The sequence below is a fragment of the Pagrus pagrus genome (assembly GCF_965226575.1).
Source record: "Pagrus pagrus genome assembly, chromosome: 17".
Lineage (NCBI taxonomy): Eukaryota > Metazoa > Chordata > Actinopteri > Spariformes > Sparidae > Pagrus > Pagrus pagrus.
This window is the reverse complement of record NC_140201.1, coordinates 27,464,765-27,481,717: the sequence shown is the minus strand read 5'-3', so window position 1 is coordinate 27,481,717 and position 16,953 is coordinate 27,464,765. Positions and strand designations below refer to the sequence as shown.

The 16,953-nt window shown below is 41.0% G+C and overlaps 1 protein-coding gene across 1 annotated transcript in view; it reads left to right on the top strand.

Moving 5' to 3' along the window:
* Positions 1–16,953, top strand: part of thsd7aa (thrombospondin, type I, domain containing 7Aa) — a 189,141-nt gene that overhangs the window by 98,733 nt on the left and 73,455 nt on the right. Inside the window, exons 5-6 of the mRNA XM_084379897.1 lie at positions 5,567–5,722; positions 14,993–15,196. Coding sequence (XP_084236023.1) covers positions 5,567–5,722; positions 14,993–15,196 — 360 coding nt within the window. The remainder of the gene's footprint in view (positions 1–5,566; positions 5,723–14,992; positions 15,197–16,953) is intronic.

Here is a 16,953-nt window from a genome sequence, read left to right as displayed (position 1 = left end):
GTCTCTCCCAGCCCTTGGATTCCCAATCAGATCCTGATCTGACGGCCTGATAGAATGAAAGTAGTCCTCAGCCAATTCAATATATAAAAGAATCTGGAAATGATTTTATATTGATGTAGATGGAATAGCACCTACTCACGCACTTTCAACATATCACTCACTATTGTTTTACATGGGCACTCAAGGGCATGCCATATGCAAGCACACTTAAGCGACACCATTAAAAGACGCACGTTTGGCCACCCGGGGGCATCTTGCATGTGAATGAGGCTCGGTCCTGTTGTGGTGCAGCGAAAATGATTCATCAGCCTGATGACCTTGCAGAGAGTCACCTACAGCTGTTTGGAGCTGAGCTCCTCAGAGAATCAAGCCAAATAGAAGACATGCCTGCACTATTGGAAAAATAAAACAAGCTCTGTTGTTTCAAAGGTTTCAGGTCTTGGAAGATTTGGCTTTTTTTGGGTGTAAAAGACTGAATAAAACAGTTGATTTGTTTGCATTTTTTGATCACCACCACCAAATAAATTAAAATAGATATACTCTGCTTGGAACATTATAATTTGTCTGATATGTTTTTTCCACAAAAACGTAGAATTACCACATTAAAATAGCTTAAAATGAATTACTTCAAATAAAGTCAGCAATGTCTTAGATGTTCCTTTAAACAGTAACACTGCAGAAGTTCTTGTGCTGCTGCATCTAGTGATGCTACAAAATCCACCAGTACTCTGAAAACACCTGGATTTTCTGAGCATACTCTTTCATCATGGCCACGTAGGGCTAGCTCAAACACACCACAGATCTTTACACAGTCTATTATTTTAGACAAGATGTGCCTGTTTTTGTTAACCTCCTTGTTGTCTTCGACAATCTGAGTGTGATCTAGGGCTGGGGCGACGCGTCGACGTCATCGATTACGTCGACGCAAAAAATACGTCGACGCAAAAACTGTACGTCGACGCGTCAACCGACCAAAACAAAAAATGGTGGCAGCGAGTAGCAGCAACGCCAGTAGCCCTTTTCACACAGACGCCGTATTATCGCCGCAGCGGCGGTTCGCCAATTCTCTGCCGTTGGTTGTTTACACAGAGCCGAGCAGCTCCGACGTAAAAGACGAACCAGAGTGTAATTCACACAGAAAGCCGGCGCCGCGGCTCCAAAAGAGGCGTGACGGTACACGTCATGGTGATGACGTGTGGTTTTTTTCAACGTGTTTCCCCGGTGTCCTCCTGTTAATCTAAACATGTACCTGCTGACTGTTTATCATCATATGAATGCTGTTATAATGTGCTGTGATGAGATCCTGACCCACCAAACATCCTGGAAAGTGACAAAGTTACGTTTTTCTCTAAATTACATAATTAAATAATCACCATCAGTAAACAGGACGCTGTCTGACTCTTTCACTCCCGGGGAGGGAGGCTGTTTTCTGGGGGAAAGTTCACTGAAGTCTCGGTGGAGGGCTGACCGTCCCGGTGATTTTTTTCACTGTGACAAACACTTGGTGAGTTAAAAGTTTTTTGCCGGGGACAGATGCTGTTTTTCGGCCAGAAATGTGACGAAGAGTCGGTCGGACCGACAGGCTGACAGACACTTATCCATGAATAACTGCGGTATTATTGGACCTGTTTAGTTATCACACAGTGAACACCATCAGACCCGACACGCCCTCACTCCGTGCCGCCGGCTTATCTGTTCACACTGGTTCGGTTCGCCATTAATGCGCCTCTGATACCTCCGGAGGAGCATCAGAGGCGGAGGGAAATTTCACCCCTCGCCGCATCTGAAACTTTCACACAGAGCCGGATGCCGAGAATTGGCGCAGGATCCCCGCATGCAAATGGCAGTGTGAATGGGGTTACTGAGTCAGCTGACGCTGAACTCAGCAAAAAAAGAACACGTATTTCGAAGGTATGGGACTATTTTACAGTAAAAGGGAGCAACTCTGTTGTTTGTCAGCTTTGTAAAATGGAAATGGCCTATCATAAAAGCACGATGGCTATGCACCAGCACCTCAAAGTGCTGAAAGACATGAGGCGGCTTGCTATTCATTACTTGAATTTTATTTTGGAATTTGGTAATTAAGAGCAATAAAAATGTATTGGAATGAAGAAATTTGTGTTTTTCCATTGAGATACATAAATTAGCATATGTAAATTGCTATATAGGTCAAATTATGGGGAAATAATCGCTAATCGAATCGAATCGGAATAGAATTGAATTTAAAAATTAATCGTTAGATTAATCGATGCATCGAAAAAAAATTAGCTAGATTAATCGATTACAAAAATAATCGTTTTGCCCAGCCCTAGTGTGATCCCCAGCCAGTAGCCAAATCTTTAGTTTACGTTTTCAATGCAGATTATACAGATGAAACCTCTTAAAACTTCCAGTTCCTCTGTGACGGGGCCCTAATTGGTCCGTGATTAGGGCTGAATCGTAACGCCCCTAAGCCCCATGTGTGGAAACCAGTTGCAATGGTTTATCTATCCAACAGGCGACGCAGTGAGGATGGAAGCTGAAGCATCACTTCAGTGTGAAGTCAGCTGTTCTTACTGTATCATAGGCACACAGTATTTGAGAAAGTGTGATTCCCATAATAATATTTGATTATTATTAGGCTACCATATCATGAGGTCATCAATATTATGCTTCAGCTTTTCGTTTTTCAAAAGTACTGCATGAAAGTGAAAGTGATATGGCTGGGTCATTAATGATTTGAATGAGTGTGCAGCACTTATCTGAGTGGCTGACTGCGCTAACAGCATATGCAGTGGTACCGGGACAAACTATAATATTGTAAGAGCTGTATCGTAGGCAACTGGACATGTTTCAATATCTTGAAGACGTTTCACCTCTCATCCAAGAGGCTTCTTCAGTTCTACCTTGAGGGGAGTTGCAGGCTTTTAAACTCTGTGTGGGAGTGCCCTTACAGAATCGTTAAGGACACGTGTGAGCTCTGAGTTTCAGAGTCTTTAGGGCCACTTGTGGTTGTTGACCCAACCGGCCTTCATGTGGGTTGCTAAGGCTAGGTGAGCTCAGGTGAGAATGGTTGTTAAGCTGCCTGGGGAGGGAACTCAGTACTGCATTGGAGGTGGGTGATAAGTAATGTCTTAGGCCACCTCCTCTGTTCAAACACGGTCGTTCCAGTTTGACATAGATGGATTCTTTTACTCCTCTTTCAAACCATCTTCTCTGGCCAAGATGTTTACATTGTTGTCCTCAAAGGAATGATTTTTCTCCTTCAGATGTAAGTGGACAGCAGAGTCTTGACCTGAGGAGTTGGCCCTCCTGTGTTGTGCCATTCGTTTCATTCTCACATGGGCTTGGGGGAATACATTTTTCATTTTCTCTTGGTGGAGTGGCTTGGAAGTTGATGGGAGGCAGGTTGATGACACACAGCAAGTGACCAAGGGTCAGGCCATCATGATAATTTTGCCAACAATGAACCATGGATCTCTGCTATCCTTCATCTCCTCTTGTCTCTCTGTCTTCAACATCTGTTCTTTCCATCTCCTGGTCTTGTTCATTTTCCTCTCTATCATCTGCTCTTTGTTCTCTCTCTCCCTCTGTATTCGCTGTCTCTCCTGGTAAAATTCATTAAAATAATTAACAGTAATTCTACACCATCAGTATCTTTGTTTTGGAGTTTGCATAATTTGGACTATAGAAATGTGTCTCAGACAGCGCAAATTAATACAATAAGATATTATATTTTAACTGTTATGTCCTACACTTCCATTCTAACATATATTTTTTTAATGTGAAATTTATACCACCAAATATATAATGTGCTTTTTTAATCACTCTATTTAGTAATTAAGTCTATAAATGGCCTTGAATTGTTTCAACATGATGGGGTTATGATAAGGTTTGGCTGTTCTTGTTTGTTTTGACCAGCACATGGACACAATGAACAATTACACCTCTCTTTCTCTTTCTCTCACCTCCATCACCTCTCTTTCTCTTTCTCTCAGTCTCCTTTCCAGTACAAAAGTTCAGCTTTGCCTGACAGTCTTTTCATTTTCATCTGTCAGTGAATAAAGTAAACACATGGTCAACTGATAGGCTATTTACATGCTACCACAGTCTGCTAGAATTAAGTCATGAAAATACCAAGGCTAGCTACTGGGCAGAGTTTAAACAAATGACGCAATCCAAGGATGAAAAAGCACCAACGTTTCCATAACAGTGCATTTTTACACCACTCGTTGTAACAGTCAGTAAATTTGCGTTTGTTTTTGTAACTTTATCATCATACCTGTTTTAACTGATGCTGTATAGACACTGGTGGAAACTGAGTTAATAAGTACGTCTCTGCCTCTCCTTTGGCAAACACACTGACCTGACGCCAGCTGGACTGAGTGATTAAAATATACATGTATGAAAATATTTGATCAAACCAGGGCTGTCAACATTTTTTCTTAGATTTAATACTTATTTCATATCATACATACATACAAAACGTCTTTGGCCCGCTGCTTTTCTGATTTTCATAGTTTCTCAGTCTATGGCTGACCGCAGCATTTAATTCTCTATTAACTCTCTATGTATGTAGGCTAATAAACCACCGTTATTCCTGTGCTGCTGGTCAGATGATAAAATTGGTTATCTAAGCGCAGTACAATATTTTTGCATCTTGCAAGTAGAGTTATGTTTAGGTAATTATTGGACAACTTTTATGATGTGTACTTGGAAAAAAATACAGAGGTCCTGACCTCGGTGACCTCAATGCTGGGTACGGACATGGCTCGAACCCTGGGGCTCTGCAGAGTACCCATGGGTGCATTGGGGAGAGATATTTTGATCAGAGTAGAAAGATCTTCATTGACTGATTTCATGTGCTTAAACACACTAAATAAACTGAATAAACAAATGGTCAATTTTAGAATAAAGTATGTATAGTATATTCTCCAATTATAACTATTGATGCATTAATGTGTTCATAACTTTAGGGCTGCAGCAAGTAAAGGATGAACTAATTTTAATAACTGTATATACTGCTGGGTGTCTTAACCTATAATGACATAACCTACAGTAGCTACAACTTTAGATTTTTGATATAAAATATAAATAAAGTAAGTAAAGTAAAGTAACCTGTAGGGCTAATGCTAACTAAACTAACTAAAGCTTTAAAATATATGTAGTGGGATAAAAGCGTAATATTTGCCACTGAGATGTAACAGGGTAGAAGAATATGGTTTAGGTTAAAAGGGTATCGATGCTGTATATGTTTTTTTGTCAGTGAAGAACCATCTCATGGTGACACCCTGCAGTTGAATGAATTGGCATGTCTACAGTGGAATCTAGGCACACCCCCAGGTGGTGTGGGAGGAGGGGAGGGGAAAATGGAGGGATGGCTGTAACTGTACACGTTACTCACTAACTGTATAATATTTAGGCTGCTCATTTGAAAATATAAAGTCTTATTCAATGAAGATCTATGTGATTCTTCTTCTTTTCTGTTTTCATTTCTTTTATTGTATTCTCTTACATTTTGCTGTCATGATTTCTCATCACATAACATCCGGCAGTATGCCATTGACATTTGTTTGTGTCCGCATAGAATTGCGACCAATGGACAATGATCTGTGTCTGAGTATCCCCCCGAACACCACCCAGCTCTGCCACATCAGCTGTCCTGTTGAGTGTGAGGTGTCTTCATGGAGCGCCTGGGGACCCTGCACGTATGAAAACTGCCAGGACCAGGCAGCAAAAAAAGGTAAGACCTCACGTGAGCATCATAATGCCACTGTGCCACAAAGTAGAGTTCAATAGGCACAGGCTTCAGGCATTCCCTTCCAGGAACTATTAACAAGCACAAATGCAAATGTGATTTCATACAAAATGATTAACAGAATTTCCCCTTTGCATAAACACAGCCTCAGCTTCACCTCTCAAATGTTTAACCTTTCATGCAGTTTTAGCAGCCGCCATAAGGGAGGATGAGGTTAGGGATGATGCCACTAAGTTCTACATACTGGATCCTCTAATGCAGAGTAGAACAGGGTTGCTATTGTACTCTAAACTCTGATATACTGGAAGTGCCCCCCTCTTTTTTTCCTTTCAGAAAAGTTTTTAAGAAGATACAACTCACCAAACTCTTTAAACATACTGCAAGGAAGTAATGAAATACTTTCAATTTCCAGGTTGGATAAGTCATAAAAGGAAAACTATTTTTTATGGTGGCATGGTGAGGATGAGTGGAAGGATCTCATAGCCTGAAGAAAGAAGCTGCTCTGTTGTCTGTTGGTTAGAGGTGGGAATCTCTAGGCACCTCAAGATTCTATCTGATTATTATTTAGAGGGCTGCGATGCAATGATAAAACAATTGTTTTCTCATTGTGTGACTACTAAAGCAAAGTATTTGTAATGATCCATACTGAATTTACTTCCAATATCTTTTAATAATAAAACAAACGGAAACAATGTGGCAAGTCAATTGGAAGGTTACATTTGCCAGCAAATATCCCAGCTTTGCAAAGAACCAACAGGAAAAGGAAAGTGTGCGGCTCCAGTGTTGTTGTTGTACCTCGGCTCCAGTGTGCACAACATAGTGCGAGAGCCCTGGTTTCCAACGACTGAATACGGACGCAAGTCCTTGGCAATAAAAGTTGCAATAGAGTTTGTAATTCCCTTTGCCCTTTCCGAGTTGGGTGGAAGCTTTGATATCGCTTGATCTATGGTCCTCTGGTTGGCAGCAACTACAACCGGGTGTTTTTCTTCCTCCTCTGGGTGGAAATGTGTAATATGGTTTGTCGTGTTTCAAAAATATTTTAGTTTAGTTTGACACAACTTGCATATTGTGTGGCTCTTTTCCAGGTCCCGTTTCCCTTCAACTTCACAGAAGCCAAAATGCTTCCATACACTAGCTTTTAATGCAGAGGGTGCGGGTCTGATTTCGCGCTCTGCCATATCATGTCTTTGTTATGTGCACACCATCAACTGTCCCGGCGCTGCACTTCCAAGTTCCGCCTTTTGCGTTCCGTCAACATTACGTTATCAATTAACATTTAGAAAATCGATTTTTGACATTTGTCAATCGATTCAGAATCAGAAAAAAACAACTTGTTTTGCTTTGTCCACAGAGGCCTGACTGTTGGTACCAAAACAATAGCAAGTGGTGTGTTTAGCTAGTTGTGACCAACCCTCATAATTTTTTAGGGGACTGGGTTGTCACTTAAAGGAATAGTTCACTCTAGAACGAAATTCAGTCATTATCGACTCACCCTCATGCTGATGAGAAGTCCGGTGTAGTTTCTTATTCCTGTGCAGCTGGAGACCCGCGGGGGTACCCTCCTGCAGCAATGATCCATATAATGGGCGTCAATTGTGCCCGAGACGAAAAGGTCCATAAAACTACACAAAAACTTTGTAATATTCCAGCTGTGAATCTAGAGTGAACTATTCCTTTAATGGACATACAGTTTATAGTATTATTATTTTGCCCAGCCCTTTATATTTCCCACATGTTAACATGCAAGTTAACTGTGTACATATGCAACTTAAAAATAACAAAAAAAAATATATGACACTGTTACTTTGCAATATTGAAGGATGTGTTTGCTCGATTTGTCTATAGTATCATCTGAGTATAAATCATTTTGTATGAAACTTAGAATTGGTATCAGATTCAAAATTCTGTCTTTTTGACAGCATGAGAGGCGGGCATAGGTTTAGAGTGGAAGCCAAAACATTATCATTTCGTCTATCTATTTGTTGACTGTTGTGGCAGGCTTTGCTGGTTGAGCAGCAGGGTTGAAATGTTTGACCCTTAATTATCCCTGGAACAGTGGCGTCCACAATGACTAATGCCTGTTGACTCTGCCTTAATGAAGTGCCTTGAATGAAAGGGACATCTGAAAATTCTTCTCCTTGCATCTAAATGATGGATTTGCTCTCGCTAGCTCACTCTTTGCTCACTGCACTGCTTCTGGTCCCCTGTTGTACATAATGGAAAGTGAACACGATCACACACATTGACAAGTGGCTCTCAATATCCAGAAATCTATGGACTCAAAATGTGTCCTCCTGGCTTCAAATGTGTTTTGTCCTCCTGACATGGAACAGGGGAATCATTTGACTGTGATAAGCACATGTAACTTGCTGAATGTTAGTGATCTACAATATGCAAGGGAATGCATTTTTCTAGTATTTAAACAAGCTAGAGTTGAAAAAATGTTCAAATTAAAATGTATCTGAGCAAAATTGCACTCCACATTTACATTCACTTAGTTTCTTACAATTTTGACTATAGGCTGCGAAATACCACTAAAATAAAATAAGTTTCCCACTGAGCACAGACCTGTCCAAAAGACATCAATTAACATCTTTGTCAAACATTCAGAAGACATCCAATGAAGACCAGTCTTTTTTAGACATCTTTTTAACGTTCATTATTGATGTCCAAGTGACATCAGGTTTAAAATGAAAGTTTTGCAACATCATTTTAGACATGTTTTAAATGTTCACTTTCAATAAAGTTTTTATGTCTTTTCAACGTCAATTGCAGACATCCAAGGGACAGCTGCTTATGGGTCAAAAGTGAAATTTCAGTGATGTCTCTGATTGACTCACTCTCACATTCCTTCTAGCTTCTCTCCTTTCATTTGCCAGAGCATGTTAAGAGTAGATTACATGGTGTTACATGCAACATTCAAACCGCCGGCTGCAATTGATTCTGTCTATGGGACAGGCACTTCAAGTGCCTCAAAAAAGTTTCTATTAATGGTAATTGTCCTCATTGCTTATCAGAGGCCTGTCTTGTCTTAATTTACAATCAGCTTTATTGAATAATGTGTTTTGGTCATCAAACCTTTCATCAGCTAGGCTATTGTTGGTAGACCAAAACATGGTGTTCAATAAAACTTGATTTGAGTTAAGACAGTGTACTTGCTTGTGGGTAACTGAACCGAAATTATGACCTTCTATTTTGCTGATGTTTTACACGGCATCCCAATGTATTTTATTTTTAATTTCTTCTTTTAATTTTCATATGTTCAGATACTAAACCTGTTTTGAACACATCAATAGACATCCAAGAAAGGGCCCAGTCAGCCATTCAGATACCAAGCCTGTCTACATATATTCAAGTGGTTCCCTAGCCAGACATTTAAATATTGAACCTGTCTTGCATGTCCACAGACATCCAAAAAGGGACCTTACAATACGTCCACATATTAAACTGGTTCTGAATGTCCATTAGACATACAAACGCGGGTTTTGACTGATGGACAGACATGATCTGAATGTCTCTCTGACCTCACATGTTTGCTGGGTTGTATCAAGCATGAACACACGGCACACACACAACTTAACACTATCTTGCTGAATTTCAAACCAAGCATCAGAATGTGAAAGACAGATGATTTAAGTGATTTTGAACATGGTGTGTCTGTTGTTGCCAGATGGGCTGGTTTGAGTATTTCCAGAAACTGCTGATCTACATGGCTTTTTGCGCACAACAGTCTCTTAGGTTTACAAAGAATGGTCCCAAAAAGAGAAAATATCTAGTGAGTGACAGTTCTCTGGGAGAAAAGGCTTTATTGATGACTGAGGTCAGAGGAGAATGGCCAGACTGGTTCGAGCTGATAAAAATGCAACATACTGTAAGCACTTGTTAAAACTCAGGAAGGCAGATGAGCATCTCTGAAGGCACATGTCAAACCTTAAAGTGGGTGGGCTACAGCAGCAGAAAACTACACTGGGTGCACACTGGCACACATTCTATTATCTACTGGACAATAGATTAGGTCAAAGGTTTGACAAATGCTTCCTGGCAGGATGATACTGGTAGGGATGTCAGCGCTGACTATTAATATGTAAACTAGCAAGGGATATTCGACCTGTTACGCATGTCAGTCTATAGGTTAATTTGCATGGCACAATGCTGTAACACATTAAGAACAAACTCTGCTGCCATGTCCGAGGATCGCTCGCAGCCAAAGATCACATCGCTGCTAGCTGAGGGGAGAAAGTGTGATGCACTGGCCTGAGGAAATGCTGCCAATTAGTGTGGTAGATGGCGAGGCGAGAGCTAGTATATGGTACCTTGAACCCGATTACGTCCAGTGATGTTACAGTGAACTACCTGTGACTTATCAGTGCTAGAGTTTAGATTCTCTGCCCAAGCCTGAGCGCGGGCCGGTTCGGGTCGATATTTCCCGCCACTATCCTCGGGCCGGGCCGGGCTGGGCCCTTGATCAAGCATTTGTGTATGTTTTTTTTTTTTTAATCATTACTTTATTTATTTGCGATCCATTCCGTTCTGAATAAACAAACAACGCAGTTTACATGCTTAGTCCTTGTTGCATTATTCATTAAGATAATTCTAAACAGACTTCTGTAGTTCAAACAACTCGGAGTTGTAGTTGAGAACGTCAGTTATAACAACCCACTGTAACGTGGGCTGGTGAAGGGGAAGGTGATGGTCCACTTTAGTGCGGGTGGCTCCGGTTACTCAAGAGACGGCAGGCAACATGTGGGGGTTTCCGCACGGCACTTTTATTCATAATACTGACCACACCATGCCAGGTCTCTACGGCACTAATGTTACAGGCATACATGCAAACGAACACAGGCCGAAGTTCTTGCACCAACACTTTACAAAATAAAGACAAAATAAAATGGGGAGTCTTCGCTCTGTCGGCAGTAGCAGTAGGCAGTAGGAGGCCAAAGGCAACTCTGCATCCCTTTTGAAGCATTTAAACAAACTAACAAATAAAGAACCCAAGCATAATAAGATAAGAGAGCTGAAGATCGGTGGACAAGCCACAACAGATAGTACGCTTATTGCAGCCGAGTTTAATCGTTTTTTTTATTCAGTCAGTAGAGGAACTTGCTCAAAGTTTTGATCCTCTATTACTAAATAACATTGTAAGGGAAGATTTAACTAATTCATTTTACATCAGAGAGGTCAACGAAACTAAAATCAGCAAAATATTAGATAAATTAACTAGCTCAAAATCCCAAGATGTGTCTAACTTGGACACAGCTTTTATTAAGCAGCATAGTTCCTCTATCATAAAACCATTAACTCATCTAATAAATCTTTCTATAACGTCAGGTAGGGTTCCAGATCAATAGAAAACAGCTGTTGTCTCTCCCATCTTTGAATCTGGGGACACACAACTATGCAATTATCGTCCAATCTCTATACTCCCTGCAATGTCAAAGATTTTGGAAAAAGTTGTGACAGAACAACTAGCTGATTATTTAGAGTCAAACCAACTTTTATATCCTGAGCAGTTTGGGTTTAGACATAAACACTCCACAGAAACAGTAATTTGCTCTTTTGTCGAAAATCTGAAGTGTTTTATGGATGGGGGTAATGTCGTGGGTGCAGTGTTTCTCGACCTAAAGAAGGTGTTTGACACTGTCAACCACGAAATCCTGCTATCAAAGTTGTCAAAATTAAAATTTTCCCAAACAAGCTCTTAGTTGGTTTGCTTCCTATTTACATTCAAGAAAGCAATGTGTGAGAATTGACCAAAAAAAGTCTTTATGCTTTATGCAGACGACACAGTCATATACGCGTCAGCTAAGACATCAAGTGAGGCAGCTGAGATATTATCTTTCATTTTTGAGCAGGGTATGTCATTGGCTTTATGATAACAAGCTCACCCTAAATAAGAAAAAATACAGTTTCCATGTGCTTCTCCATCAAAAACATACCACAATCAGAAAAGTTTTGCATAACATTGCAGGGAGAGGAAATTGAGATGGTAAAGGATTTTAAATATTTGGGTGTAGTTCTGGATTCCAGACTCAAATTTGACAAACGTCAAAAAGATATCAAAAACAATAAAAAACAATTTAAATTGCTTCAAACTAATTAGACATCATATACCAATCAAAGCGGCACAGCTTTATATGCATGCCATGATTTTTTCTCATATGTCGTATTGTGTTACAGTGTGGAGTCAGGCCTCTCCGACTACAATTAAGTTAATTGCATCTCTGTATAATCAAACCCTAAAAATAATGGCCAAGAAACCAATAAGGTGGCATCACTGTCACATTTTGAAGCAGTATAATTTGCTTAGTTTTGATAATTTCCTGTTAAACTGGTTTTTAAGTGTTTGCAGAACTTGGCACCAGATGTTTTGTGCAGTCTTTTTAGCAGACAAAATAGTGATAGGATCACCAGGGGTACAGCAAGTGGTAACTGTAAAATCTTGCGCCGTAAGACCTCCTTTGGGCAATCAGCCTTCTCTATAAAGGGTTCCCAGATGTGGAACTCACTACCGACCAAAATAAAACTAACCTGAGACATTAGGATTTTTAACAAAAATGTTAAAGTCTGGCTGAAACAAAATCAGAGCTGTATGCATTTTTAATGGGTCAGGACTTGATTTTAGATGTATTGTACATTTTATTGTATTGGTATGTAATTTTGATGTCTTTTTTCTTACCTTCTTTCTTTAACTAAAAGCTTAACTAGGGATGGGAGTTGGAAACTAGCATTAGCTATAATCTCTGTATGCAGAACATCAGTCACATTGACTTGTTTGTAACAAGTGGAAGTGTTACTATATTAACCTGCATTGTCCCTATCAAATAAACTAAATTAAATTAAATCCTTTCTCACGGGGAGCGGAAGTACACCTGCTCTTCTTCATCCTACAGGTTACATTACCCACTAAACAAAAGGAGGCGCCACCTAGTGGCACTGCATTGAATAACTCTGACTGTTACACCACGTATTAAAAAATTGTCAGGTTTAATTCGGGCTCGGGCTCGGGCTCATAATTACAGTAAATGTGTCTGGCCGGGCCGGGCTCAGACACAACGTGCACGGGCTTGGGTAGGGTTGGGCTTGATTTTTTCGGCCTGATCTAAGCTCTAATCAGTGCTGACTGGGAAACGAAGTTCAGTGAGCTACCTGTAACTTATCAGTGCTGACTGGGAAATGAAGTCCAGTGAACTACCTGTAACTTCACTAACAAGACCACACTGCAGTTTAACGTTAAGGTAGTTTATTTGAATTGGTATAAGATTTGGAGAGGATCGGAAGGGGTTAGGGGTAGTTAGATGAGGGAAAGGGGTCGAGGTTGGTGGATGAAGAAAGGGGGGTGTTGAGTTAGGTAGATGAAGAGGGGGTTTGAGTAGGGTTGCCGAGGCTGGACCGTCTGGGAACCAGGGAGGTTGAGACTCAGAATGGGGGTATGTCTTGATGGGCGCACGTCTTAATCAGCATGGCTTCATCATCCCCCCGTGGTTCCTGTGCTGGAATGGCCTGGGTATCTGGTCTGGAGGATCTTCTTGCCATGGGATGGCGATGTCGAAGGCTGGGCTGCCAGCGATCCTGTGAGAGAGGATAGTGAAAAGGAGCGGGTCTGGGGGGGGGGGTTGTCAGAACTTGAGACGAACGGGAGAACACTGCTTAGGCTGGCCTATAAAAGTTTCACAGGTGATTGAATCAGGTTGACGTAGGTGGTTGAGTTAATGAGACACAGGTGGTTAGGTTGATGAGACTCAGGTGGTTAGGTTGATTAGACGCAGGTGGTTGGATTGGCTGGGCCTGGGTGGCAGATCAGCAAGGAGGAGCGGCATGGTCTGATTCCTGAACCTTAGTTATAATAACTCCATTTATCAGTGCTGACTGGGAAATGAAATCCAGTGTGCTTCTTTCTCCAGTGCTGGCATAAAACCAAACCAGATATGGAGTCCAGATATGACAGACTACTGTGCTCCTCTCTCAGAGCCTCTCCAGCTGGTACATGTTAGACAGCCTTGCTTGAAGCTGACCTGGTGCATTGAAACTCATTGAGTCAGTGGAGTGCCGGACCAAAAGGAATTTAAAAAAAAATGTCTATATTATTAACTGGTTAGTTACTGGGTAATGGTTGTGGGCTGTCGAAAGCAAAATTATCCGTTAGTGACATCTCTACTAGGTATACCTAAATAAAGAGGCTGATGAGTGTATTTGGCATGACTCTGTGGTTTTTAAATAAAACTATATAATATTAAATATTATTGGTGATTGGCATATATTTAGTGATAACAACTACCAGATGTCTCCAGTTTTGGTGACTGATGATGTTGCACCTGATAGATCTATGTTGTAGCTCCTCTGCGTAGATAATGCTATTAAAGTTCAATAATTAATTCAAAAGCTTCAACTTGATCGCAGAAGGTAAATTCAGCATTACAAGACCAGATGCTAATATATATATATGTACACACACACACACACACACACACATGTTTATATAAATGTACAATATAGTTTGTATAAGGATAATTATGATTTTAGTTTTTAAAACAGTTAATCGTACATCACATATAATGGATTACATGTAAGTGTGTTTTCAGTTGAAATGAAGCGTCTTCCTTTGATAGCAGCTGCCTATGCTGCGCTGCTGTCTTGCAGCCATGCCATTCATAATACACCCTGTAGACAGCAAGTGAGTGATGCCTGATAGAATTGAGTTTCCCTCACCCCTCTCATCTTCCATGATACAACCCTGCCCCTCCCCCTTCAGATAAAACACTTCCATCAATGGGTCTAGACACATGGCAGTACATGTTCTACTGACCACCTGAGTAAAAAAAGGGTTGGAGGAGAAGAGAGAGACAAAAATTAAATATAAATGTGTTTTTCTGCAGGCACTCCCGGGCTCTGCCGCCTTATCGGGCTGGAGCAGGAGTGTGGATTAGGGGGTGGGTGACCTTGGCTTGGCTGGAGTTAACATCCCCCCTTCCCAGGACCTGGGTCATCGAATCCCATGCCCTTGAGCAGAGGAGATGACACACATGAGAACAAACCCCAGTTGAATTAATGGATACCTGCATGCATTAGTCACTTTGGTTAAAAGCTACTGTAATGAGAGGAGAGTAACTGTCACATTAAATGCAATATTACGGTTATCATCAAAGGCACACTCTGCCCACGCAGTCAAGTTAATGTGCTTACAGTTACACATTAGACTCTGTCAAATTGCAGCAAGATTTTACAGAGCATCATTAGTTTCCTGTTGTTCCTCGACAGGCTTCAAACTGAGGAAGAGGAAGATCGTCAATGAGCCAACGGGTGGGACAGGGAACTGCCCCCACCTGGTGGAGGCAATACCATGTGAAGAGCCCAGCTGCTATGACTGGCTGGTGGTAAAACTGGAGGAGTGCATCCCTGATAATGAGAGGGAGTGTGGACCAGGAACACAGAACCCACAAGTGCAGTGTGTCAACAGTGATGGTGAGTAGACAACATTTTACAAACATTTTACCATAAAGCAGCCCTTTATGTCTGGGAGTTACTTTTATCTCAAGCACTTTTTTGGTTCAAAGCAACGACTACTGTGGTGTTTTGGCACTCCATTTCCCAGAGATCCCCTGTCAGTCTTCTGTAGTCATGACACTGTGAGTCTCTCTCAGGCAAAATATTGTCAACTGTGACCATCAATGTGACCAATCACTGTAGGCTTTTACTTTACTTCATTTTTTTAAGAAATTAAATAGTGAATTTGGCTTCATTTGCCTGAGCAATGCCATCCAAAATATCATTATCTCCACTTCCATCCGTCGGTCTCTCTCCTCTTCCTGTCTCTTTCTCTTCCCCCAAAAATTGTGGTGCTGTGTGTACCCTGTGTATATTTTGGGCGCCCCAGAGTCCTATAGTTCATGTCCTTTTGGTTTACCATCCATGTGTGTATTGCCTGTTAATGCATTCATAATTAGGTATATGCTAAAGGTTTTTATATGATCATTTTATCGGCATAGTGAAGTCAACTAACAATGAGGCACATCTGGATGTAGGTGGTGTAGGTGATTATGCTGGCCTGGTCAGGGGCAAAATCAGGTTATAATTATAAGTCACTGGAGCCGATTTTCAACTGTTTATCAAATTCATCTATGAAGTTAAGGTTTGTGTGCAGGCTCACATGGAACACAACGGGTGTGTTGAAGTCATGCATTGGCAGTGTGTGTTGCCATTAACTGAGTGGCCTGCGCTGTGCTTGCCTGTTTCTTGTGATTTACTGTTGATGACGCCTTAGTTTCTCTAGGATTCCTGTCTTTTCTAGGTCTAATCAACTGCCCAGCTGTTTATCTGTTTATTCTTGGCAAACGCCAACACAAGATGTGAGGACGATGTATATTGTCAGACAATAGAAATATATTGCTGTACTATTTATACTGTGCTATTCCCTTAGCATATGTGGGTGTAGTAGAAATGTGGGACAGTTTCGAAAATAAATGAAAACAACTGGTTATTTTCATATTTGAATATTATTAAATTAATAATATATAATGAGTAAGATGATGTACTTTGATTTGTCATATATTTATGACATGTCATATGTGTTTGCTGGACAGCTGACCCTAGGGACACAGGGAGAGAGAGAGAGAGAGCTTGCAGCAGTGCTTGAGTTAGCTAGAAAATGAATGAAGAGAGGGGCATTGTTAGCGAGAACAAAGCAGGGGGCTACACATCAGTCTCTGCCACTGGATTCTCCAATGTGAGGATTTGCCACCTTTCCCAGTTGGGAAAGAGACTCAAAAATCTACTTTAAATCAAGTGTGCTTTTAGCTACATTAATTATATTCAGATATAAGCAGGGAAGGCAATACAGTTGCATCAACCATATTCCTGCTGGCTCTCTTTATAAATGCTACCATCCTCAAATACAGATGTTCGGTAAAGAAAATTTCGAGAGAAATCTTAAACAGAGCGCTTTAAGGTTCAGGCATTCAGTGTTAGGATCGGTAAATGTAACAGCAGTTCCACCACATGGTGGGCCCTATGGCCCTGGCTCACTGCCCAACATTGTAATTGCTGAATTTGTTGGAGGGAGATATTCCTCTATTGTTTGTGCTATTCCTAGCAATTTTATTGCGTGTGTGTGTGTGTGTGTGTGTGTGTGTGTGTGTGTGTGTGTGTGTGTGTGTGAGTATAAGTGTGTGTGTAGAGTTTCAAACTCCAGTTGGGGTGCATCATTTGCCCAGTAAATATAA